The sequence below is a fragment of the Phyllostomus hastatus genome, unplaced genomic scaffold (genome assembly GCF_019186645.2).
Source record: "Phyllostomus hastatus isolate PE091 unplaced genomic scaffold, TTU_PhHast_1.1 phas_contig_86, whole genome shotgun sequence".
NCBI lineage: Eukaryota > Metazoa > Chordata > Mammalia > Chiroptera > Phyllostomidae > Phyllostomus > Phyllostomus hastatus.
In genome coordinates this window covers 92,146,944-92,173,387 of record NW_025333977.1, presented here as the reverse complement: position 1 = coordinate 92,173,387, position 26,444 = coordinate 92,146,944, and the positions used below count along the sequence as shown (strand labels likewise).

Genomic DNA, 26,444 nt, shown 5'->3' with positions numbered 1-26,444 from the left:
GTGCTGGTTGATTTGAAAGCCCATGCCCTCTCTGCCACCTGGTGCCTGGCGCTTTGGAAAGTAGCAACAGTGTAGTGCAGTGTGGGGCGTCATGTTGTCCTGCTTCAAGCTCTGCCTCTTCCGCTACTGACTGGTCGGTCTGTGGAGGCCAGCTGACCTCTCCAGGCCTCGGAGAGCTCATCTGACAATGCAGAAAGGTGGGGTTCGAGGAAAGGCCTCCAGGGTGTCCTGCAGCTGTACTGGTCAGTGCTGCCTTTCGGAGGACTGTCACAGATGTCACAGGCCCTGTTCCTTTGCTCAGAGCTCTGATTTTGCTCTTTTGCTTTTTTTCCTGGTTCAGGCTTGAGCCTCAGGGCGGCCAGGCAGCTGGAGATAGCATGAGGGGTGGTGTCAGGCCTGGCTGCGAGAGGTTTCTGCTGTGCACTCTCCCACTTCCCCGCCCCCTGCAGACCTGATTTGGTTTGTTTAGACTGGTCTGCTTTCTCACAGCCCTCAGACTTCTGTCATTTTCCCCAGTGTTAGTTGAGACAGGTAGGGGGTTGCCTTTTGTCCTTGAGGGAGTTGGCCACCCTGATGCCTGCGCGTCACCTCAAGGGGCCACTCCCTGTGTTCTCTGTCTGTGCTTTCTGGGTTATCTGCCTCAGCGTCTGTGAACCGTTTCTTCCAGCAGGTAGCCCCACCATGTCTGGGGCTTGATCCAACCCAGCCTGCTGCTCCTCCTCTGGTTCAGGGCTTTTGTGAAACACCATGAAATTCCTGGCGGCCCAGAGGCTGGGGGGCGCTGGGCGGGCAGGTTTGCAGGTCCCCTGCCCATGCAGTGATTTGATTTATCAGTGGAGGTGCAAGTTCTCTTTGGCTCCCTACTTAGCAGGTCATTCTGGGTTAATGTGCACCTTTAATCACGTGACGATGTTAGGCCCTGAGGCAAGGTTTTCTTGTTTTGCCCACTGCCCAGGAGCTGTGCCCTGGGATTCCCCGTCCTGCTCACAGCTGCTTGTTCTGACCGGAGCCATGAGTGAGAGTTGGCATCTTTTTTTCTTTTTCTATCTTCCAGCACCGATCTCTATTTTTTTTAGCTGATGTCTGCACCCCTTGGCTCCCTTGGCTGACAGTGGCAGGGAAGGACCATCCGGGAGGAAACTAGGAGTGCCCTTCTGTGACCGAGGCTATATTTCTGGACCTGGCGAGAACGTTACATTTTCATTCCACATAATGGCTCCAACCGGCAAAGAGGAAAGCAGATGAGGATCTGTTCTTCTCTTCCCTGGGCACTGCTCTCCCCAGCCTCCATCCCTGGCCTTCGCATTCCAGCCATGGGACCTTGAGTGCGTTACTCTGACTCCTGCGAGGCCCTTTGCACGTACTGTTTCCTCCCTGTACTCCAGCTCTTCTTTCCTTCTTTTTTAAAAAAATTAATTGACTCTATTTTGTAAGGGCCGTTCTAGATTTACAGCAGAATTGAGCAGAGAGTACCCAGAGTCCCCATATACCCTCCCCCCACCCCCACACATGTGGCCTCCCCCATTACCCCGCCCCCCACTGGAGTGGTGCTCTGCAGAACACTGGGGCTCACTCTTGGCGGTGTGCATTCTGTGGGTTCGGGCAGACGTGTGAGGGCATGTGTCCCCTGCTACAGCACCACGCAGGGTAGTCCCACTGCCCTGAAAACCCTCTGTGCTCTGCCCGCGTGTCCCCTCTCTTCTTCCCGGAGCCTTCTCTTCTTTCATGTGTGATCCAAGGCTACTTAGGGTTCAGGTCTCCGCTCACTCGTCTATGTGAGGAAAGCCTTCCCTGGCTGATCCTCCTGAGCAGGTCTGAGTCCCCAAGTACCAGACCCTCGCTCACATCCACCCCGGCTACCATTTACTTTTATTTGGGCCACTCTTTGAGTCTTTGAGACAGTACGCTCCCTAAAGACGGGGACCCTGTCTCTTCCCTCCAAACTTCAGGTGCTGCTCTTTCCGCTGAGTTTGTCTTTCTGCCAGTAACCACGGTGCTTCTGCTCTGTAGTAGCTCTTTGTAGCCCATCTTCGTGGTCCTCAGCCGTGCACCCTCCATCCCCAGCACGGGGCTCACAGCCTGGCACATCACGGGTTCTCCTCAGGCGTTTGGTGCAGGAGCAGATGGTCCACCTCTCAATACCCCAGGCTGCCTCCACGTCACAGCGCTTCACACATGCCCATTAAAGCAGAACCAGGGTACTGTTACTTGGCAGTACTTTCCAGTCAGTAAATATTTAACGAGTTCCCAGTAAGTGCTCGGTGGCAGGTAGGGTGACAGAAAGTAAAGAAAGATGAGGGAAAGTCCCTGTCGTCAGGGTTTGATGTGAACTGGCAGATGCAACACAGCAACCTGCTTGTAAACGTTACATGGGCCCGTGTGCGGTTGCTCACGTTTGACTGCCAATGATGTTGGACATCGACGGCTGATAATTCCTCCAGCAAAAACAGAAAACTCATACAGTTCGGCCTTCGGCGCTCCAGATGTTTCTCTTCTGCAGTTCAGAAGGGACTCGCCTGAGTCCACGCTGGCGCTCAGGCTCGAGGTGGATGTCTTAGTCCTGAGTCACAGGCTGAGATTTCTTTCCCCCAAGGAAAGAAATACTAGACTTTTGCCCTCAAGTTTAATCACAGAACAGATTTTTTAAAAAGATTTATTTTTGTTACAAAATATGGATGGAAGCAGGAAAAACAAACTACTAATGAGAACACGTTTATTGTTATAAAGTGACAAAAATAGGCTTGCATGTCAGTACGATAGGGGAAGCTGCCCAGGAATCTAACCTTGGTGTTCACTGTGTGCTGATTGGCCTTCAGACTCCTCAGTGGCCGAGCTCAGACCTGCCATAGGGACTGCCCCTGGCCGGGCAGGTCAGCCTCCTCTCTTCCCTCCCTCCTCTCCTCTCCCAACCTGTCCTCTCTCTCCGTGCTTGCCTGGAAGGTGCAAGTACAGTGTTTTATCAGGACTTTCCAACAATTTATTGTGTCCTTACTGCATGCAGGATGCCACGTTAGGAGCTGTGAGGGATGGGTGGATGAGGGCCACGGCTCCTGTCCCTGTGAACATTGTTTCAGCAGGAAGACCCCTGCCTGTACAGTGACCCAGGTACCAGCTGAGTGCACAGACTCTGTGGAAGGTCTGGCCCCTTAGGGTGCAGTGTTCGAATCGTAATGTTCTTGTCCTTCAGGGTGTCACCTTGGTCCCTTTGCCCCCCATGTTTGCCTAGAGGCTCTGATGCTGCTGATGTTACTGATTACCATTGCCCAGAAGCTTTCAGAGAACAGGCTCTATGCAAGCGCCCCACAGAAGTTATTTTAGTTAATCCTTTGAAGGTGGCTTTACTGTCTCCTTTTGATGAAAAAACAAGCCTAGAGAGGTTGAGGAGCTTCTCAAAGCTCTTACAACTGGACATTAGAGTGCCTGTGGCAGGAAGGAGAAGTGGGAGGTGTGAGCATCCAGAGAGAGCAAAGTGCTCATCTAAGGAACCATTCCGGTTTCCCACGTGACCCAGTTTGCAACCCATAGACCGTGGTTCCCACGTGACTCCGTTCTGGGGGGAGACGGTTGCACATGCTACTGTGTACGGGAGCTGAGAGTTTCCTGTTTATCAGAAAGTTACAACAGCTCTGGCAGCCTTCAGGATTTTCCAGGGAGACCGCTAGTCCTAACAGCTCAGTGTGCTGATGGAGCCCAGCTTTTGTTCTGTAGTAACCCCTTCTCGCCTATCTTGTGTGGTTCTCAGCAGTGCATCCTCTCAGCTGCATCTGTGATTGGCCACTGTGACCATGAACTCTACCATGCATATTCATCTGTGTGCCAAGCTCAGCTTGCTGTGAGCTGATACCTAAAAAAGCTTCCCTTGGCTCCCGATGACTTCCCCATGGAGTCTCCAAGTCCAGGAGGGGTGGACAGCTGTACAAGAGGACCAAGGACAGACTGGAGGTGGGAGGGAGAGGGCTGAAGCCTGTTCTTGCTCCTCTGATCTTCCTTTGTCAGATGTTGTAGCTTCTCAGTGTGATTCCTTCCAACCCCAGAAACCAAACTGCCCACCAGCTGGAGGCTATGTCTCCAAACAGAGAAACCACATCCTTATTCCCAGTCCTCGTTTCTCTCTTCCCTTGCTGCATACTGTCCGAAGCCAGATGTTGGGGGTGGACAAGCCAACAAGCCTGTCTTGCCCTTGGGAAGAGTCAGTTTTTGTTTTCTTTTAATTTCATTTATTGATATTTAGAGAGAGAGACATCATTTTGTTGTTGACTTTTTTTGCCTTTTTATTTTTTTAATGATGTTTTATTGTTGTTCAAGTACAGTTGTCTCTATTTCCCCCCAACCTTACCCACCACCCTACCCCTCCCCTCCCCGCCTCCCACCCTCAATCCTACCCCCCTTTGGCTTTGTCCATGTGTCGTTTACACATGGCCCTTGACAGCCCTTCCCTTATTTTCCCCCATTATCCCTCTCCCCCTCCCCTCTGGTTACTGTCAGTTTGTTCTTTCTCTCAATGTCTCTGGTCGTTCCACTTCTTAATGCACTCATTGATAGATTCCTGTATGTGCCTTGCCAGGGGATTGAACCTGCAACCTTGGCAAATTGGGACAATGCTCCAACCAACTGACTTATCCCCCCAGGGTGGGAGGAGCCAGTTTTTAATTTGTGTTTTCACAGGCTAGAAGACCCCATCTTCCATCTCCACTCTGCTTCCCCTTTTCATGGACCGAGTCCCCTTCACCATTTCAGTGTCCCACATCTCCCAGGCTGACGTGCAGGCCCGCCACCCCCCAGCCCTGCCCCTGCTCCTCCCAGTCCTCCACCCTCTTGAGCTTGTGTCAGATAGGCCTGTGGCCCTGTCACCACCCTTTCTGCAATCCCCATTAGTTTCCCACATCTCAGCGCATTGTAGGTGGTTCAATGAAATGTTTTCACTTAAGATAGCCTCCTAGGGCCTTGGCTGGTGTGGCTAAGTGGATTGAGTGCCAGCCTGCAAACCAAAGGGTTGCAGTTTGATTCCCAGTCAGGGCACATGCCTGGGTTGCAGGCCAGGTCCCCAATAGGGGGGCATATAAGAGGCAACCACACACTGATGTTTCTCTCCCTGTCTTTCTCCCACCCTTCCCCTCTCTTTAAAAAGAAATCAATACATAAAGTCTTTAAAAAACCCACTTTTTAGGACTTCTTATATTTAGATGTTTAAACGATGGTATTAGATTTCAGAGCACAGTAACTAACCAGGGAAACTGAGTGAATTGCAGACATGGTGAGGGAGGTTTTTCGGTCCCCAGCCCTGGGTCTGTCTGTCTTCACTCGCACCTCCTTCTGTGAGTGTCGAGTGCGTGCCAGGCGGTGCTTCTGCTTACTCTGGGACTAGGCTCTGCACCCCGCTCTTCCCTCAGCTCCAGATCTCCGCTGCTTTCTGAGGACAGAGCAGAGTTCAGGCAAATTTTCTCCTGAATTTCCACTGAGAAAGTTGTCTCTAGCCCCAGCCCTGGTTAGGCTGGTTGGTTCCCACAAAACTAGAGAGTCTGCTTCTTGTGACCTGGATGGACATGGAGATTGTGGGTGTGGGTGTTCCCCAACTACTTATTACTCCTAACGCATATGTCCAGAGTCCGTGGACGGCCGCTTTGCACATATTACAGCCACCTACCCGCTTATCTGGCTCACCTGGATCAACCAGCTGGAGTAAATGTGGGTCACAGGGCACATCGCCCTGGGGTGGCAGAGTGCAGGCTGGCGGCCAGCAGGGAGGTGAGCCTCGGCCTGCACCTGCTCACCAGCTGTGTTTAGGAAGGGCAGGGGAGGCGTGTGGTGCCGCCCGGAGGCTCCAGCCGGGCACAGGTCATGAGAATGGACAGTAAGAGAGAACTGATAGCTCGGGACTGGACAGATGCTGTTGGGAGGCCAGGGCAATTGATGAAAAAGATAATTCCAAGGTTTCTAGAGCAGACATTTGATGGTCCCACTGTCAGAGGTGGGGCATCCTGAGGGGCAGTTCATTTGGATGGAAGTTGGTGCAGCAGCTTCCGGTGAGTTGAGTTTGAGTAATGGCACAGATCCGGGAGTAAAGCTCAGGAGAAAAATCAAGTGGTGGGAGGTGCAATTAAGAGTTATCCAAGCATTCTGGAACTACTATAAAGGACACATGGACAAAACCAAGGGGGAGGGTGGAAGCAAGGGAGGGAAGTGGGTTTGGAGGGGGTGGGGAGAAAATACAAACAACTGTAATTGAACAACAATAAAGTGATTTAAATTTAAAAAAAAGTTATCCAAGCAGATGCACAAACTTGGATAAATCTCTACAGGGGACCTTTGATTTACCTTTGACTTCATGTAACTGCTAGGAGAGAAAATGGTGCCAGCAAGCAGCCAGAGCGGACTGGGGGAGCTGGACGGTGCTGTGTCCCCGGAGCTGAGGGCAGGAGGGCTCGGAGGAGGCCCTGGTCGGCAGCGGAGAGGCCACGGGAGCGAGGCCCGAGGATGTCTGTGGGGCTGGTGACAGAACCTCGGCACAAGGCTCTCAGCCTTGGCTGCACAGCACACTCACCCAGGGAGCTTTAAAAACCTCGGTGGCAAGGCCTGCAGGTGAGCCCAGGTGTGAGAGAACCTCTGGGCACCCGTATAGTTAAAGCTCCCTAGAGGGGCCTCATGTGCTGCCAGGACAGAGAGCCGCCGTGAGTGTGAGGCAGGGAGAGGGGACTGAGATCCACTGCCCGGGGGGCAGAGAGAGAGGTCAGATCACACAGAACCAAAAAAAAAGGAAACAGAGGCAGTAAATCTGCCGGTCTTGAGGGAGAGAGAGAGAACGTATAGGAGACTGGCAGAGTATGAGTCAAAAGAAGGGTCCTTCATAGTGAGTCCTGAGTAGATTAGATTTGTGGGCACGTGGAAAGGAAGCAGAGGAGAGACTGACCACTGAACAATTTCTCCAAAGAGGGTGGGCCGTGGCGGCGGTGTTCCTGGGGGAGGGAGGAGCACTCCTTCATGAAGATCAGAGGGGAGGCCAGGAGGCGGCCCCCTTTATTTTCGAGGCATCCTGGCACTGTGGAAGCAGACACCATGAGAGACTGAGACAGATAAGAGGGAAATCCCGCTACCTTCCTCACTGCTGGTGACCAAAAAGGTGAGGTTACCTGCTGGAGCCAGTCTGGGAGCTGGAGAGTCGGCACAGACCTTGCGGTGAACTTGGTGCAGACTGGACCAACAAACAAAGACAAGCGAAGCGGGTGGCGGCCTTGGCCTGACCGAGCCCAGCGTGTTCCCGGGCCGCCTGCCCCTGACGCTTGCATCTGAGGGCTGACTCTGTCACGTTGAATGAAACTGGCTTTTAAAAGATGTTTTTACTCAGAGACATGGAGACAAGGTTAGGTCTTTTAAAATTTTTTCTTAAAAACAGTTTCTATAGAAAGAATATATTCCATCTGAAAATTCAGAAAATGCTGGTACACAGGAGAGAAACATCACCGAAAACCCTGCACCCCAAAGAGAAGGTGGCGTGCTCCCGGATGACAGACTCGGGTCACAGATTTTCAGTCCCTGGAGATACCGATAACAGAAACTCTTTGATAACTTAACAGGGGGAAACTGAGCTGGGTGTTCTTTGTGTGTCATTTTGCTTAATCCTCCCAACAGCCCTGTTTTAATGGGTACTGGTGTCATCTCCTCTTAGAGCTGAAGAGCTGGAGCTGGGAAAGGGTAGGCTGCTCGCCGGGCAGAGGTTGGCTAGACGTCAGCCTGCGGTCCTGACTGCACGGCCCCAGAGCAAAGGGCAGGCTGGCGTGGTTTTCCCAGCAACTGACTAAGCCTCCATCTGGTCACATGATTTATTGTATTTAAATAACTTTCTGAGCAAACCAAGCCTTAAAAAAAAAAGCTTTATTGAGGTATAATTGATGTATCATAAACTACACGTATCGAAAATGTACAATTTTAAAGTTTTGACGTACATACACACCTGTGAGATATATCTACCACAGTCAAGGTAATGAACGTGTCTTTCTCCCCACAATGGGTATTTGTGTTTCTTTGTCATTTCTCCCTCCTGCACCTCTGGTCCCCTTACCCTTGGCAGCCACTAACTTCCTCTCTGTCACTACCCATTGCATTTGCTAACATTTTGTAAGTACAGTGCTTACTCTTTTTGGCCCATCATATTTCACTCAGCCCAGATGTTTTGAGATTCACCTGTGTTGTTGAGTGTTCCCACTCATTCGTTTGTTACTGAGTAGTATTGCATTGCGTGGGTGTACCACAGTTTGATTACTCATCTGCCTATCGATGGACATTTGGGTTGTTTTGGATATTTATAGTTTTTGCTTATTACAAATAGAAGTGCCATAAATGTTTGCATTCAAGTCTTTGTATAATGTATGCTCCCATTTTTCATAGGCCAGTACTTAGGAGTGGGATGGCTAGGTCATTTGGTAGGTGTTTAACTTTTTTCCTTAAGATTTTATTTATTTATTTTTAGAGAGAGGGAGGGAGGGAGGAAGAGAGGGAGAGAAACATCGATCACTATTGCCTCTTGCAAGCTCCCCAACTGTGGGCCAAACCCACAGCCTGCCCTGTGCCCTGACTGGGAAGCAAGCTGCTTGACCACACCAGTTGGGGCAGGTGTTTAACTTTTCAAGAAACTGCTGGTTTTCCAAGGTGTCAAGCACCATTTTGCATTCTTACTGGCAGTGTATGGTAATTTCATTTCCTGCACACCTCTGTCAACATTTGGTGTGGTTAGTCTTTTCGATCTTTTAAAATTGAGTTATAATTGGCATAACATTATATTAGTTTCAGGAGTACAATGTAATGATTTGATACTTGTATATACTGCAGAATGATCACCATAATAAATCCAGTCAACACCCGCCACCACACAGTCACAGAATTTTTTAGGCTGTGACAACTTTTAAGAGGCACTCTCCTCGCCGCTGTCCGATATGCGGGATGGTGTTATGAAGTGCAATGCCATGCGGCACATCACGTCCCCATGGCCCATTTATTTCATAACTGGAAGTTTGTGCCTTTTAGCCCCCGCACCCACATTTCTTCCTTCCTTTCTTTTTTGAATTTTAGCCATTCTGTTAGGTGTGTGGTGGAATCCCATGGTGGTTTTCACTAACACAAAGCTTTAAGCTCTTCAGTGTGCCATACTTCCTGGTCCCTGCAACAGCTGGAGCCTCACATATCAAGTAGTAAAAGCAGAAGTGAAGAAATGTAAAACTGTTACTAGTCTTAGAGTAATAATTACAGATCTCTCTTTAGTTCTTTTTATGTGCTATGTACTTTTGAATGCATTACACCTAAACCTAGCATCAGCCCTGCAAAGTTGGGTTATCGCCATGTTACAGGTGACAAAACTGAAGGTGAGGTGGCTGGCTCCAGGTCTCGGAGTGAGGGCAAAACAGACACTTGAACTCAGCCTCTTCTGTTCCAAAGCATGCTGGTCCCTGTGCTGTTCTTCTTTTTTTGATAAAAAATAATTCACTTTCCCACTATTGCCCTCTGTCCCAGACATGGAATACAAAACTTAAGACTTCAAAACAGACAGCTTTGCTGACCAGGCAGACAGACAGTAGGGAAATTATTTTGAGTATAAATTCTTTGTGGAGTCACCACATGTAAAATCTCCAACTCCCAACGCCTGGGTGAATAAATAAGCCTGTCCTGACTCATTCTCTGCAGCCCAACCTCCGGGCCAAGTTTGTTAACATGACTTACATAACAAGGGTCCACTCAGAGAAAACAGAATTTATTATTGTTATGCAATGACACTGTTCATTTGTGGAGCTATTTCCATTTCAGATTCAACAAGCATTTACTTAGGCTGTGGCAGCCATTTGTTGAGAGTTTACCATGGACTTTCATGAGTTACCACATTCATTACACACACACACCCCTTCCTCTCCCCCTGTATGACTGGGTAGTTCAGCTTTGTGGGTACGAGTCAAGAGATCTGAATCTGGCTTCTTGGCTCCTTACTAGTTCAGTGAGCTTGGGCTAGTTCTTAATGTCACTGTTCTCATCCACAAGATGGCAATACATATGTCACCTGCTTCATAAGGGTTGCAGTGAAAGTTATGTGGAATGAGGGTGGTGATCAACACATGTTAGGTATCATTATTCCTATTTTACTGACAAGCAAAATACTTTTGAGGTGTTACGTAATTTAATCAAAGCTACACAGGTCATTAGGGCCAGCAACAAAATTCACGTGCTCATCTTCAAGCCCCCAGGTTCCATGTTTGGTCTCCTCGCCACCACCCTCATGTAGGTCCCCGTAAGTCCCCCGAGAAGCTGGCATGGAAGAAAAGGATGCCAAGACAGGTAAATGACAGAGCCAACATTCAGAGCCCAGTCTTGTAAAAGTGGCGCTTGCTTGTTGCAGACAGTTTGGAAAAAAGGAAAAGAGATTGGCCATAATCTTAACCCCAACCCCATTATGGTGTGTTTCGTGTCAGTCTGTCTTACTGTCTTTTTGGTAGAAAGTGATGCTTGTTTCCTGTGTAGTTTGCAGTTGCAGTGCTGTATTTTTCACTTTATATGGTACATGTTTACACCTAATTTTATACATGATTTCTAATGGCCATAGAGGAGTTATCTCTATTTACTTAACTGCTCCTGAATAATAGGATGTTCACGTCTTTTCCATTTCATCACTATTAGTAAAAATGCTGCTGTGCATTTTTCAGATTACTTCTGGCAGAACCCCCTGAGGTACAATTACTGAGTCAGTAAGGTTTTTTATTTTTAAATCAGGATTATTGAGGGATAATTTACAAAGTAAAATTCACCCTTTTTGGGTATAAAGTCTTATAGCTGCCCCCACAATTAACATATAGATTATTTCCACCCCCAGAGTTTCCCAGTGCCCCTGCCGTCCCCCCTCCCTGCACCCTCAGACTCTAGCAGCCGCCCATCTGTGTTCCGTCCCTCCCTTCCCATCTCTCCCTGAATGTCGTGTGAATGGAATTGCCTTTTGAGTCAGGTGTTTTTCACTTAACACAATGCTTTTGAGATTCATACAATGTGTGTATCAGTAGTTTGTCTCTTCTGTTACTGAGTGGTACCCCGTGTATGACAGTGTGTGTGTCCGCTCACCATGTGATAGACTTTTGGGTTTTCCTAGTTTTTGGTCATTATGAATAGCTGCTGTAGTACTCGCACAGAGTTTTCATAAGTTTTCATTTCTCTTGGGTAAATAAATACCAAAGAGTGGGATCTCTGGGTTGAATGATAAGTATGTATTTGACTTTGTAAGAATTCATTTTGTGGTTCTCACCAGCCATTATGAGAGTTCCATTGTTCCACATCCTCACCATCACTCGGTGTTGTCAGGGTTGGCTGGTTTGTCATTGGAATCACTACCTGATGGCTCACTCATTGTGGTTTTAGTGGGGTTTGCTTAGTGACTAATGACGCAGAGGATCCTTGCATGGGTGTATTTGCATTCCTATCTGGTGAAACGTCTGTTCAAGTCTCTGTCTCTTAAGTTCAATTATTTGTTTTCTTATTACTCACCTATGAGAGTTTTATGTATTTTTGACACAAGTCCTTTATCAGGTGAGGTTTTTTTGCAAATATTTTCTCCCAATCTTTGCCTTGTCATTTCATTTTCTTAATGGTATCTGTCAAAGAGCAGATGTTTCTAATTTTGTTGAAGCCCAGTTCATCTATTTTTTAATCCAATGGCTGTCGCATCTAAGAACTATTTTCCTAAAAAGTTCACAAAGGTTTTCTTCGGAAGTTTCATAGTCCTGGGTCTCTGTCCCACTTGGAGTTAATTTTTCTACTTAGTGAGATATATAGGTTGAGCATTTTTTTTTGCTTATGGATGTCTAATAGATCCAGTACCTTCTGCTGAACTGACCATATGTGTGTGGGTCCCTTTCCGGTCTCTCTGTCCTGTTCCACTGCTCTGTGTCGAGTCTGTCAGGACCACACTGTCTTGATTACTGTAGCTTTACCATAAATCTCAACCTTAGATCACGAGTCCCTCAACCTTGTTGTTCTTTTTCAAAGCTGTTTGGCTAGTGTCTGTTGTTTGCCTTTCCCTATACATTTTAGAATCAGCCTGCCATTTCCTCAGAAAGGTCTTTGGGGCTTTCAGTTGGGATTGTGTAAAATCTGTAGATGAGCCTGAGGAGAAATGACCTCTCAGCAACATTAACTCTTCCAGTCCATGAAAATGATCTCTCTGTCCATTTATTTAGGTTTCTGATTTTCTTTAAGGTTCTTAATACACCTTGTAAAATTAAAGGTTGGCCTTCTCTCAGTGCATTTGTGTCAGAGCTGCGCTAAGACAAAGAAATATGGCCCAAGTGAAAGAACAGAACTCCAGAAAAAGGGCTAAGCAAGGAAGAGATAGGTAGCGTATCAGATGCACAGTTCAAAACACTGGTAATCAGGATGTTCACAGAAATGATTAAGTACAGTTGCAAAATGAAGGAAGAAATGAAGGCTATACAAAATGAAGTAAAGGAAAATATACGGGGAACCAACAGTGAAGGGAAGGAAACCAGGACTCAAATCAACAGTGTGGACCAGAAGGAAGAAAGAAACATTCATCTAGAACAGAATGAAGAAACAAGAATTCAAGAAAATGAAGAGAGGCTTAGGAACCTCCGGGACAACTTTAAATGTTCCAACATCTGAATCATAGGGATGCCAGAAGGAGATGAGGAAAAGCAACAAGTGGAAAACTTACTTGAAAAAATAATGAAGGAGAACTTCCCCAATGTGGCAAAGGAAATAGACTTCCAGGAAGTCCAGGAAGCTCAGAGAATCCCAAAGAAGTTAGACCCAAGGAGGAACACACCAAGGCACATCATAATTATGTTACTCAAGATTAAAAATAAGGAAAGAATCCTAAAAGCAGCAAGAGAAAAGGAGACAGTTACCTACAAAGGAGTTCCCATCAGACTGTCAGCTGATTTCTCAAAAGAAACAGGCAAGAAGGAGCTGGAACGAAATATTCCAAGTCATGAAAGGCAAGGACCTACATTCAAGATTACTCTCTTCAGCAGAGCTATCATTTAGAATGGAAGGGCAGATAAAGTGCTTCCCAAATAAGGCCAAGTTAAAGGAGCTCATCATCACCAAGCCCTTATTGTATGAAATATTAAAGGGACTTATCTAAGAAAAAGATGATCAAAACTATAAACAGTAAAATGACAACAAACTCATAGCTGTCAACAACTGAACCTAAAAAAAATGCAAAAACAAAAATAAATTAACCAAACAACTAGAACAGGAACAGATTCACAGAAATGGAGATCATGTGGAGGGTTATCTGCAGGGAGTGGGAAGAGTGGAGGAAATGGTACAAGGAGTAAGAAACATTAATGGTAGGCGCAAAATAGACAGGGAGAGATTAAGAATAGTGTAGGGAATGGAGAAGCCAAAGAACTTATATGTATGACCCATGGACATGAACTAAGGGTGGGGAATGCTGGTGGAGGATGGTGCAGGGTGGAGGGGAACAAAGGGGAGAAAAAAATGGGACAGCCGTAATAGCATAATCGATAAAATATACTTTTAAAAATAAAGCATTTATGTTAGGGTGTTTAGCACATTGCCTTGCCCTGCTGGATAAGAAAGTCACATTTTTCTTGCAGAAAACGTTGCCGGGTAGTACTCTCTTGATTATGCTTTATCTGCTGTGCATTTCATGGCCCCGACACACACTTCATGGATTATAATTATTGCATATTTTTTAAAGTTTTAAGCTATTTATCAAACTATAATGTACCTATAGAAAACTTGACATAAAAATGCATTTCAGTAAGTTTTCACAAGGTGGAAATACCAGGTCAAGAAACAGAATATTACCAATGACCCGGAATCTCCTCGTGACCTCTTCCTTTATTCCCTACTTCCCCACTCCCCACCCCCGCCCCACCCCTGCCCCAGTCCTGCCACCAATGGGAACCATGGCCTAAACTTCTGACACCATATGTTAGTTATGTCGTGGCTCAGCATTTTATTGCTATAAGGGGCCATCTATATTTCTTACTCTAAGTACCCCCAAATGTGCCCAGCCTCCTCATTTTGTCTTTGCTAGTGCTTAGATGACCACCCACCTCTCCCCACTTCTGCCTTATTTCTTCTTCCAGCTTTTTTGAAGGGTCTTCCTCACCCTTCCAGCTTGGGTTAAGTTTCATGCACCCTGGAAGGCTTCGTCCGCTCCGTTTCTCCCAGTTGCCACTGACATTGTCTTTACCTTCATTAGCACATCCGTTTGACTGTAAGTTCTTTAAATTACAAACTACTGATATATAACAAGTTTGGTGAAGTCCAGTTCATCACTTTTTTTAATCCTAAGAACTGTCTTGTCTAAGAAATCTTTGCCTAGACTCAGTGCCTCCACTGGGGCCTTGCTGGCACACAGCAGGAGACCCATAATTGTACCTGGGATGAATGCTGAGGGTCACGGAACCGGATTCCCTAAAGGTCAAGTCCCTTCCTCACAGCAGGCCTCCTGGCTGTCAGTCCTCACTGGCCTCTTTTCAAACCCCTTTGTCCCTCGTGTTACTCTTTCTGTAATTTTTCAAAAAATGTCCATGCTGCTTTCGGGGCAAGTGAGAAAACATCACAGTTTGTGAAGGCTGTTTCATCCATTATTATCGTGATGAGGAAGAGAGGAGGAGGCCCTCCGTCCCTCGTCTGCCGTAAGAATACAGCCTCGATTTCAGTGTCCAGTGTGCGCGTGGGCTGACGGCTCCCAACAGTGTTCAAACCCTTCATGTGTTTGCCTGCTACCAGCGTGTTTTAGGATGTCCTTTCACTGTTCATAAGACGGCAATCGTATATCTGTTTCTGTTGCTCTGTATCAGGCTCTAGCTGTTCCTAGTGCAGTGTTGGGGCCACAGTGGCTGAATTTGAAACATAGAGCCCTTCCATTGGGAAGCAGATGGTATTAGCTGTGTCTCCCACTGAAGAGTGGGTACATTTCGTGTAGTGAAGCTGTAAAGAGAAAAGAGCTGCCCTGGCTGGTGTGGCTCAATGGAATGAGTGTCGGCCTGCGAACCATAGGGTTACAGGTTCGATTCCCAGTCAGGGCACGTGCCTGGGTTGTGAGCCAGGTTCCCAGTAGGGGGCATGTGAGAGGCAACCACACATTAATGTTTCTCTTCCTTCCTTCCCCCTCTAAAAATAAATAAATAAAATCTTTTTTAAAAGAGAGAGAGAGAAAAGAGCTTATCTGATTTGAACTATAGTGCCAAAGTGGTTCAATTAATGAGTGGTTCAATTAATGATGGGAGTGGCTTACACCTGCCAGCATGAATGGCCGATTTTACCATCCTTGAAAGACAGATCTGTCTGTGGATCATTAGAGTGCTCCATTCTAAGCAACTCAGTCTAGTCTGGGGCCTGAAGTGTTCACTTACCCATCATCCTTGACACGCCAGCTCAGGCATGTTGTGAGATGTCGGGGTAGGATAAAGGCTGTTCTGGGGATGGAGTAATAGGGGAGGCCAGACGGGGAAGCAGCTTGGGTGTAAACTGAAAAGAGCTGGGGGAGACTGTAATGGGCTGCAGGGGGTGTTCCAGACACTAGGCCAGTATGAGCCAAGCCTGGGGAACCTCCCCATGCATTTAGGGCTCTCCGCCCAGGCAGGTGTCTTCTGAGTTCTGTGGGATTCCTCTCCAGTGGTTTTACATGGGTCCCCAGGTACACAGGGGAATGCTCCTCATTCACACCGTGACCCCTGGAGATGATGACCCAGGGCCTTGTCTGAAGCCCTGGGCAGGCTGGGGCAGTGCCCAGAAAGGCTTTGCACCCATCAACCCTCTGTTCCTCAGGAGAAGATTGGCTGGCGAAAGGATGCCTTGCACTTGCTGGTCTTCACGACGGACGACGTGCCCCACATCGCACTCGACGGGAAACTGGGGGGCCTGGTGCAGCCCCATGATGGCCAGTGCCACCTGAACGAGGCCAACGAGTATACTGCGTCCAGCCAGATGGTGAGGGGGGAAGGGGGTGCGGGCCGGGACCCCAGCGCTGCCCCGTGACCCGGCCCATGGTCCCGGGGCTCACTGGCGCTGAAACCCTCGTCTGGCCTCTGCTCACTGACTTTCCCAGCCATTTGGGGGATTGGGTTTCGTTATTCCATCTTCTCCAGCTGGGCTGCCCGAACTCCTCATTGCCTTGGAACGTGGCTGAGGGATTCCTGTCTCTGGCCAGTCTTTCTGCCATGTGCCTCTAAATGGGAGTGTTCCACTGAGGGAAGGGGTGATCTGGGAGACAGGGTAAGTCCCGAAGGGGAGAGGCAGTCTTACAGGAGGGGCACTGTGCTCCTTCAGAGATCAAGACTGGGATAGAAGTTGCAGGGCAAGCCAAGCCGAGGCAGAACTTCCTGACTTCTGGAGACGGGCTCCCCGAGGAACGCGGCCTGTCAGTGTCTGCAGGGGGCCGAGGGCGTCCCGCATGGGATGGGTGGCCATCTCAAACATGTCAGACGAGCAATAGATGGACCAGGGAAAGGAATTCCTACGTTCCCATCACCCAGACCCAACAATTACCAAGACCCTGTCACACTGTTCAATTGAAAAAATTAATCTGTACCTTCTTCCTTCCCGAATCCATTCTGGTGTCTGGCTAGAGAGGAATTCTTTCTTTCTCATTTTCTTTGCTGGACAAGCCCATTTTCTCCAGTTTCAAGAGATGGCCAGTGTCTAGGCTTTCTGTTTTATCCAAGAATAATGGAGTCTGGAAAAAGGACTCATAACTGTACAACCTGAAAACAGCAGAACTGAGATGGGCCCCTGACCCATCACCAGCCTTAACGCCCTTCGGGGCGTTGTTAAAGTGCCCTCGGCCTCCTCCCTCCTCCCCACTCGTGTCCCATGCCCGCCTCGGCCCAGCTTTCAGTCCAGAGGCCAGCTCTTCTGTCCATCCCGAGCCACGAGCAGGGCTTCTCAGGACATGTGGGGGTAGTGGCAGGCCCAGTCGTTAGACATAGGACAAGAAAAGGAAAATGAGGTAAGGAGATCAGAAGGAAAGGTCTTAAGGAACAGGAAAAATAACAGGTGCTGACGGCCGACGGGAGGGTGTGGTGGCTGTTCATTGCGGGGCCTCCCGACTGGGCCCCATCCCCGCCGCAAGGGCGGAAACCCAGACCAGGTAAGGGAGCCAGCCCTCCATGTACCACTTCTCCCTTCTGGGTGGCGGTGCCAGAGGGTCTTTCCCTGGAAAGACATGTCCTCTACACACTTCCTCAGGGGAACCTGCCAATGGGACTTTGTGATTAAGGGGCTGCCGGGGGAAGGAGCTGTTTGTGGCAAGGGATGTGTTACCGAGTGCGTGTTGGAGCCTGGTAGTGCCTCAGCCTGTTAGAAAGGTTACAGCCTGGACTTCTGCATTGGCCCTAGGACTATCCATCCCTTGCCTTGCTTGGAGAGAAGTTGGCAGAGAACAACATCAACCTCATCTTTGCAGTGACGAAAAACCATTATATGCTCTACAAGGTATGTGTGGAGGGAGGAAGGAAGGGAAGCTGGTGTGCTGATTCTGGGGGCCATGCTGACCCTCAAGTGAATGGGAGACTAAAATGTGGGCTGACGATTGTTAACAGCCCTGCTGTGTGGGGGGATTATAGTCATCTTGATCTAGTGGAAAATAATAAGGAATGTTAAGGAATTCACCTAGCAGCGCATGTACCTTTACAAGGAATAATAAGGAAGTGTTAAGGAATTCACCTAGCAGCGCATGTACCTTTACAAGGAATTTAAACGTATGGTATCTAATTTAATCTCGAGAACTTTGGAAATACAAATTCCCACTTTTCAGACGATACAGTGGAAATACATGGGACACGCTGCAATGGGGAAGGCCAATATAAAATGAAAACGCACACAGACAAAACTTGGGCATGGAGGCAGGCTGTGCCACTAGTCCAGTGTTCCCGAGTTTTCCTGCCTTGCCCACAGAGTGCAGGAGACTGGGGGGCTAGCCTGGGACTGGAATTCCCAGAGAAAACAATAAATGTCTCAAGTGCACAGAGAAGTCCGTATGAATCTGTTCTGTGTAAGAGTCTATTTCTGGGTCATCCCATGAGCCATTGCCATAAACTCCCTCTCGAACATGCTCTTTCCCACGATCACAGGCAAGCCACGTTGGTCCGGGAGAGCTCGTGTAAGCTATGCGTAAAGCCCAGCTCGCCTCTGACATCCCTGGGATGAGCGGTTACGGGGAGCTCCACCCCCACCTCCAGACAGCCGGCCCTGGTCCCCTCTCCTTTCTGCTCTAAATGCCCACGAAGAGCCTTCATCTAATTATGTTTTTCTTCTGTTCCTGCCGGAGATTACTACTGATAAAATGCCACTGATGTGTTCTTGAGCTCTTGATCTTCTTTCAGTCTGAGTCCATTTGAGAAGATGAAAATGAGGGAAGAGGATTGTTTTTTTCTGTTTTGTGGAATATGGCAGGATAAAACATATCCATTTGCAAATACCATTTTTAGAGGGGTCAGTTGCATGGATTGTGCTGAGCATGCTTCCAGATGCATAGGGCGGAGGATACCCCTTGGCTGAAGCCAGCCTTACTGAGACAGGGACACTTTGCTCAGGGAGGAGTCCAAGGTGGGCTGACGCTGTTGGGTGCTTCTGGATGTTTCTGTCACGTCAGTAAGTGACATACTCAGGCATTAATACAACTGAAAGGGGAGTGCAAGTACTTCAAGGCTGCCTGCCTGGTTGCAGGACTTCACCCAGAGGGCACCCTCCCCATCTCCCTTCCCTGTTAGGAAAAGAGGCTGCGTGGGAGCCCCTTGGAGAGTCTCCCCTTTCCCCTTCGCTGAGCAGATGGAGGGCATCTTTGACGTGACCCTGGGAATACCTATGTGGACAAGGGCAGACATGGCAGGAAATGTGGCAGAACACATTGACCTTGGAGGGTGGACATTCAGAGAGCTGTCCATTACATGCAGGAGGGGCAGGGGCTCCGAGAAGGATCACAGATTATCCTTGGGGAAGAGATCTAGAGCCTCGAGGACGGATATTGCACAGTTACTGCAGCAGCTGTCCCCTGTGCCAGTTCTTTTCGTGGTGCCTTGTGGCACCCTCTCCGATTCACAGTGCGAGAGAGCGGCAGACTAGTGTGGGGGTGGGGGGGCCTTTTCTGTTCAGAGAGCAGGTTCACTTTGGTGGGATAAAAGGGCAGATGGGCTTATTTCTTATTTCTTTTTCTTCCCCCAAGAATTTTACAGCCCTGATACCTGGAACAACGGTGGAGATTTTACACGGAGACTCCAAAAATATTATTCAACTGATCATCAATGCATACAACGTAAGTCATCAGCTTCTTCCCCTCTGAGGCTCTGGGAGCTGGCCCAGACTCAGGTGGGCAGCGCACCATGCTGGCGTGCTTGGCTCTGCTTGTGACTGTTGCCTCTTGAGTTTGGTGCCTTTCTCCTTTGTTCAGGTTCAGGATGGAGAAGGCTGTCCTGCTTGATACATCCCTCTCCCCTCACGCTGCCAACTTGCCTCTCCTCATAAGCTGACCCCTGTGAGCTGTGACTGCTCAGTCAGACTCAGGCCATGGCCTCTGACCATGCTTGAGTTCTGACTGCATGAGACCCAGGTCCCAACGGAGCACCTCGCTTGACTGGGTACAGATGCCGTCCACTCACCCCGTTGCCTGGGCGATCCTGCCACTGTGCCCCCTGGGGGCAGACGCGAGAAGCATGCACACTGATGTCACCTCACCATGGGCGGGATGGTTGGAATTCCCCAGGCTCATGGAGCTTCGCATAGAGCTGCAGACTGAAATTCGGTGGAAAAACTAAGAATCAGCAATAAGTCTTTTGCTGGCACACTTAGGGTGGGATTGCAGTCAGAGGGAGCCTGAGTGGGCCTGTGAAATTCTGTGCTGTTACAAGTCACCATGTGACCTTGGCTGTACTCTGTAGTAAGTGCAGCATTCCCGGATGCGGTTTGGGAGTTGCTTTCACACCCCAGGCTGATGTCTGTGATGCCCAAGCCTCTTTCCTGTTCACTCTTTTACCTCAATTCTTGTATTTTTTATTATTTTTATGGGAGACCATGTGATTTGAAGTCACTATTCTTTAGGGGGATTTTAGACTGAATGGTTTAATTTAATTACTGAAATAACTAAATATTATCAGTCTGAAATAAGAAAGTCATGTAACTGACCTGCACATGTCACCATAACATTTGTAGGGTTTTTTTAATTTTAGTTTTTTCTTTTTATTGAATTTATTGGGGTGACACTAGTTAACAAAATTATATAGGTTTCAGCTGCACAAAGCTACAACATATCATCTGTACACTGTATTAGATGTTTGCCACCCCGAGTCAAGTCTCCTTCCTTCACCATTTATCCCCCATACCCTCTTCTACCTCCCCCCACTAGTCTATGAGTTTTTCTCTCCCTTTCTCTTTTTTGCTCAATCCCTCCACTCGCCTCCTCGGCCCCCCACTCCCGACAGCTGTCCTCCTGCTCTCCGTCTTGTCAGACTCTCCAGTTTGCTTGGTAGTTCCTCTCACTTACGAGTGAAATCACATGGCACTCATTTCTCTGACTGGCTACCCCAATTCTCAATATCCTAGAAGTACTGGACTCAGACCTAGCTTTTTTTTTTTTTTTTCTTCAGGGGAATGGAAGGCACATTGTGCTTGTGCTGGGAGGTATGAACGTATGAACAGACTCTCAGCTGCCCTCTCCCTGCCTAACCCCAGGATGGTTGTAGCCTCCAGTGCCCACCTTGCTCTTCATAGGGCCAAGTAGCTCTCAGATAGAATTCAGAGTGTATCTTCCTGTTAAAACAAAGTTATACATAGAGCAACTATAGTTCAAGTGGCAGTATTCGTCCTAAACTTATGCAAAGCAGACTTTGTGGGCTAACCTGGCAACCCAGTTAACCACTCTGGCATCACATGTGTGTGAGAGGAACCACCTTTCCCAGCCACAACAGATTTACAAATGAGTGTTTGGAACTCAGCCTTTTCCAGGTTGACTTTTTCCACCTACTGATGGGGCCCTTTTTGTGTGACAAGATTGCTCAGCTAGAGCAGGAGCTATTGTGGTGCCCTCGGGCCCCTGGAGGAGTGCTGGGACATGGGGGTGGCCAGCCCTGTCCTGGTCTCCTGGAGCTTTGGTGTGAGTCAGGGAGTGGTGAGGATTTGTGGCTGGGTTTTCCTCCCTCCCCCACCTTCTGTCGCAGTTAAGGGTCCTCTTCACAAATTCTTTGATTCCTCCTGGCTCCCGAACTCCCTACTGAGAGAAACTACCGACTTCTTTCTCCTCTCCTACCCCACTCCCCACTTACTAACATCCTCTTTTCTCATCTCTGACCTCTGAATCTTTGCCAGATCCATTGGCTACCCAGAACCCAGAACCAGGAAGATAGAGTTCCCAGTTAGCTTTATACTTAGTGATTTTGAGATTTCCACAATGGCGGAAGCATAACATACCGAGAAGTGTTTGCTAAGAGAGTGTGTGTGCGAGGGGGGGGCCCGGCTTGCCGAGTGCAACCCTCTTTCTGAGGGCCATGCATCACCGTGAACCTTTGGACGCAAGCTCTGGACACTGAACTAAAGTCAAAGCAAGAGCCAGACCCCTGGCCTGGGTGGTTCTCCCCATCCTCTGGGAGTCCAGGGGTCCGGATTAGGAGGTGGGCTGCTGCTGGACCTGCTCTCAGTGGCAGGGCGACCGCAGCTTCCCTCTGCTGGGCCAGGGCCCGGGAGGGAGCAATGGCTGAAGAGCAGCCACATCTCAAGCTCTAGGTGGAGTGAGGATGTTCTCCTGAGTGTCTGGGGAGGAGCCACCTCCCAGCATTTCCACCCTCAGTTCCTGAGTCCAGACCCTTGTGGGTGGATGACAGACCTAGGCCCTTTCCAAGAGCATTTCCTGGTGAAGGCACAGGCTCTCTGCTCCTCGAGGCTTCAGTGAAGTAGGGCACAATGTCACTCGGTTCCACAAAACTGGCCGGGTCATGTTCGCCAGAAATGAAAAAGCATTCTGCTCAGGTAGCGTTGTAGGGCTGTGTGGCTCTGCATGCCCACACTTGTGTGTGCAGCTGCTAAAATCCGCGGAGCATGAGGTGGTGGTGGTTCCCAGGGTGGGACTCTTAAATGCTCAGTGGCGTTCTTTCTCTGAGGTACATTGCATTGACTCTGGCAGGATTCATGGTAAATAGATTTGCTTTCTTGAAGGAAACACGCTCTGTCTGGCAGAGGACAGGAGAGGAGTGGGGAGCCCTCTTGCTGTTGAGGAGTCGGGCAGGGCGAGCTGCGCCTGCAGCCTGGGACGAGTCCCCTGAGGACTTGTGGGAACCTAGCACTGTAACTTGACTCAAGTCAAACTGGCTCCTATAAGAGAACACGATAGGAGATGGGACATGTAACTTATGAACATATGAAACTCAACTTTTTAAAAATGGGCAATTCCGGAATACTATCAACAATGACTGTTTAAATGCATTGGAAAAATTTAAAATAGCTTTATTGGGAGGTAATTAACATGTAATAAACTGTACAAATATAAAAGGTACAATTTAAGTTCCGACTCATATATATGCCTGCAAAACTATCACCACCATCAAGGTATTGAACATATCTATCACTCCAAAAAGGCGGGATCTCTGTGTTTGCCTACTTCTGCCCCCTCTTCAGTGGAAATTTAAAGTGATATATTAAATAAAGAAACGTGAAATGGCAGGATATTTGGAGCAAAGCCTAATTGGTGGAAGCCGTGTTGGGGGCAAGTTGGTGCTTGGCATTGAGTAGTACCTGTTTCACTGGTCGCCAGCACTTCTGGCAAATGGGAAGGCCCAGGCTGGACTTCAGCCCTTAGCACTTCTCCTGGATTTGAGCCTCGCACTGGCCTCTGGTGTGGTGTGTGTAGTGTATAGGGTGTGTGTGGTGTGCATGGTAAGGGTGTCTTGGTGTGTGGTGTGTGTGTGTGGTGTGCGTGGCAGGGGTGTGTTGTGGGGCTGTGGGTGTGGTGTGAGTTTTGCCTGCACTGAAGGCTCCAGTTGCCTCCGATTGTCCTTCCTCCTGCTCTTCTCCCCCGCCAGGGTACGAGCACAGCTCTAACCGGACTGTTTACATTTCTCTGTGTCACCTTACCATCTCAGCGGTTTGCAGTGGATTTCAGATGAGGCAAGCAACACGTGACTAAGTGTGGGTGTTGACTTTTACCTTCCTCTGAGAGTTGCTGACAAACCATCTGTGGGGACCTTATGGAAAGATTTTGGTTGGAACATCTGTAACAGATGAAATAGCTGTGGTATTTAGCTCCGCTGAAGATGGAGCAAAATGGAAAGGGTATGCTTGATTTAATATCTTGCAGAATTGAGTCTGTCATATGCAACTTTCACAGTGAGAAATCTTCAGCCCTGGGCTTTGATTTATAAATGTATTCTTATAGTGCCAAATTTCTTCACTGTGGGAGATCACCAAATCCTCCCGAGGGTGTTGAGCAGTGTGGAGCCTTGCTGTAGACTTGGTGTTGGCGATAGGGTCTCTTCCAACACTGGGGAGTGAAGGGAGGGCCGGCTGCGTGCACACAGCACCAGCATTATGTCTCACTGTGAAAGGGGAGTGGGACTCAGGAGCAATCACGGTGGCCTCTTTTCAGAGTGGGGAAGAGCAGAGTGAGCTGGGAACCACTAGAATTGCATGTGGACGGTGACATCAGAGGCCGTGGTATATGTTTCTCCTCACTGAGCACATGTTTCTCTTTTTGCTGTTGCCATAAAGTCTGCTCCCACCCACATCACAGCTGCCTGACTTAAAGCAATTGCAGATGTGACCTAGCCTGAGTATTTAATAGCCTCCAAACTTCTGACATTCTTGACATTGTCTCTGTGTCCTAGGATGAGGAGTAAGGAATCCTCCTTCAGAGGCAAAGCTATAGGAGTTTGTTGACTTTCAGGAGTCACACATGAGTCTTCATGTGAAAGAACTGCATTGTCTGTGGCTTTGATCCTCTACTGTGTCTTGTTTTCTGTTTGTTCATTCGTTCACTCATTCATTTACTCATTCATTCAACAAGTGTATACTAATGGCTGCGGCAGGCATCGTGCTAGACCTTGGGAATAAAACAGTGAACAGAACACAGTCCTGCCCTCACAAGCAGAATACAGCCTGCCTGTCCACATTCTTCCAAGTCGGAGCCAGTTTTCAAAGAAAGGAGCACTGGGTGTAGTGATTGCAGAGAGCTCTGCGGGGGGGATCAAAAGGCCTGGGCCTGGGCCCGCCCACCCGCCTGCCTGCCTTTGGCAGCTGGATGACCCTGGATGAGTTCTTTTCTTTGGCTTCAGCTGATGATGACTTTGGAGGAGGCCTTTTCTTTGGCTTTCCGGCTCCATAACATGAGAGGTTTGAACTAAGTAATCCCCATCATTCCTGTGCCTCTAACGTCTTGAGGGTTTCTGATTTTAGAGAGTGTGTAGGGAGCAGGAATAATACAAATTTCAGATCAAAACAAAAGGCTTTGGGGGCCGATGGCCAGAGTAGAACATAGAATTCGGTTTCCATCCACTATGGTTGCTGATTCATAGAATGGGAGTCCCAGTACCCATTGTGCTCCCTCTCCCTCCACCAGGTTCTCCATTAGCTCATCCAGGTTCATGAACTTCAGGAGCTTCGTGATCCTGTTTGTGGACCACAAGGCCCATATTTCATGTGACTCTTCTCTACTAACTTTTTACATCGCCCCAATCCACTTAGCCTTTTAGTGACATGCAGTTTTGCCTCATCCTTCTATTTACTCACGACTGTAAATTTTAAAAAATTATTTGCTGTTTCAAAAATAACTTCATTTAAGTTTCTTCTACCAGTCTGGAGCTTCTTTGTGTAGCTGCTGTTAAACTCTCCATCCTTTCATTTAACAGCAGCTTGTGCTCAGTCCTAGAGAGGAATTTAATATAGCTCTTGGAATTCACAGCTCAGTGGGGAAAACAGACTTGTAAATAGCCCGTGGAATCCAGCAGGCTCGTGCTCTGGGTGCGGAGTGGCTCGTGCTCTGGGTGCGGAGTGGTGTGCTGGCAGCCCTTTGCCTGCTGAGGCTGGCACTGACGAGAGGAAGTGGGTTTAAGAGAGAGAGTATTTTTAGAGTTGTAGAAGCACTTCCACGATTTGTTACAAAGGGAGAGACTTTTTTGTAGGAATACTTTTACCAGCTGTTAATTTGTTAGGAAAACTGCATATTTAACTTATATAAGTTTAAGACTACATGCTCACCAAAAAGGAAAAAAGAAAGAAACCGCATGAGAGCAAGAGGCCATTCTGCCTGCTGTTCTGCTCAGTGCCGTGTTCCCCGGAGCGCACCTGGGAGGTCGGACGGCTCCTCAGTCGGTCTGGGGTTCCATGTGTCCATGAGTTCCTTTGAATGCGTACGTCCTGCCATGCTGAGTGTACTAAGTGTACAAAAAAATTCTGGGGGGTAAGATATGCCCCCTAAATATAAGCCAATTACTTTATTTGCATTTAGCTTCCAAAGTGTATCCTCCCTAAGGGTTTTCAATAGCAATTTTTTAAAATGACAAAGAAAATTGTTCAAACTTTTCACAAATGGAATACACCTGAGCATCCAGTGCCTAGGGAATATTAGTTGTATCTACTAGTCCTTATCACGTCCTCCTCCATTACTGTCCCTAAGGGTGTCCATTATTTTTGCCTGTTTTGAATTTCATATAAATAGAATCATATAGTACATACGCCTTTTGTATCTGGCTTCTTTTGGGCATTGCTATGTTTATGAGATTCATCTATATTGTGAAATGTCATGTTTCATTCATTCTCATTACTGTGTGGTATTTTGTGAACATACCACAGTTTAAAAATAAACCCTGTTCTATTGACAGGCATTTGGGTAGCTCGAGACAGTGTTGCCATAGGCATTCTCGTACATGTCTTCGGGCTAGTACACGTCTCCATTGCGCATGGTCCTTGGGTAGACCGACAGGTCTGAGGTTGGCCGAAGCTTTAGCAGATACTGCCGAATGGTTTTCTTGAGGGTAGTACCTGGTACAGTTCCACCAGCAGAGTATGAGGACCTCAGTTGCTCCACGTCCTTTCTGACACTGATGTTTTCAGTCTTTTATTTTTTTCCGTTCTGGGAAATTTTGGTTTGATTTTCATTTCATTCACTGTCTTCAGAACATAATCCACTCAAAAGATGTTATTCTCTGATAATGCAGTTCAGCCTTACCCAAGTGAATCTCCTGTGATGGGGGTGGGGGTGGGTGTGAAGAACAATAGGGTGTACTCCTGGAGAAAGTGCCTGCTGGACTGATCTTTTGCAAGATGATAAGGAGCTGGCCAGGGAAGAGAGGAGAGAAGAGCCATCAAGCGAAGGGACACTTTTCCATGTGTAAAGGACCAAGGTCTAGAGAGCACAGGGCAACATTTGAGGAGCTGCATGTCTGAACCTGAGGGTGGGATGCGAGGTGACTGGCAGATAATAACATCACATGGCAGGTGGACCG

General features: G+C 48.2%; 1 protein-coding gene across 1 annotated transcript in view; it reads left to right on the top strand.

The window, feature by feature from the left end:
* Positions 1–26,444, top strand: part of ITGB5 (integrin subunit beta 5) — a 115,319-nt gene that overhangs the window by 44,266 nt on the left and 44,609 nt on the right. The window contains exons 6-8 of the mRNA XM_045851314.1: positions 15,793–15,954; positions 17,362–17,457; positions 19,187–19,276. Of these exons, the coding sequence (XP_045707270.1) occupies positions 15,793–15,954; positions 17,362–17,457; positions 19,187–19,276 (348 nt within the window). The remainder of the gene's footprint in view (positions 1–15,792; positions 15,955–17,361; positions 17,458–19,186; positions 19,277–26,444) is intronic.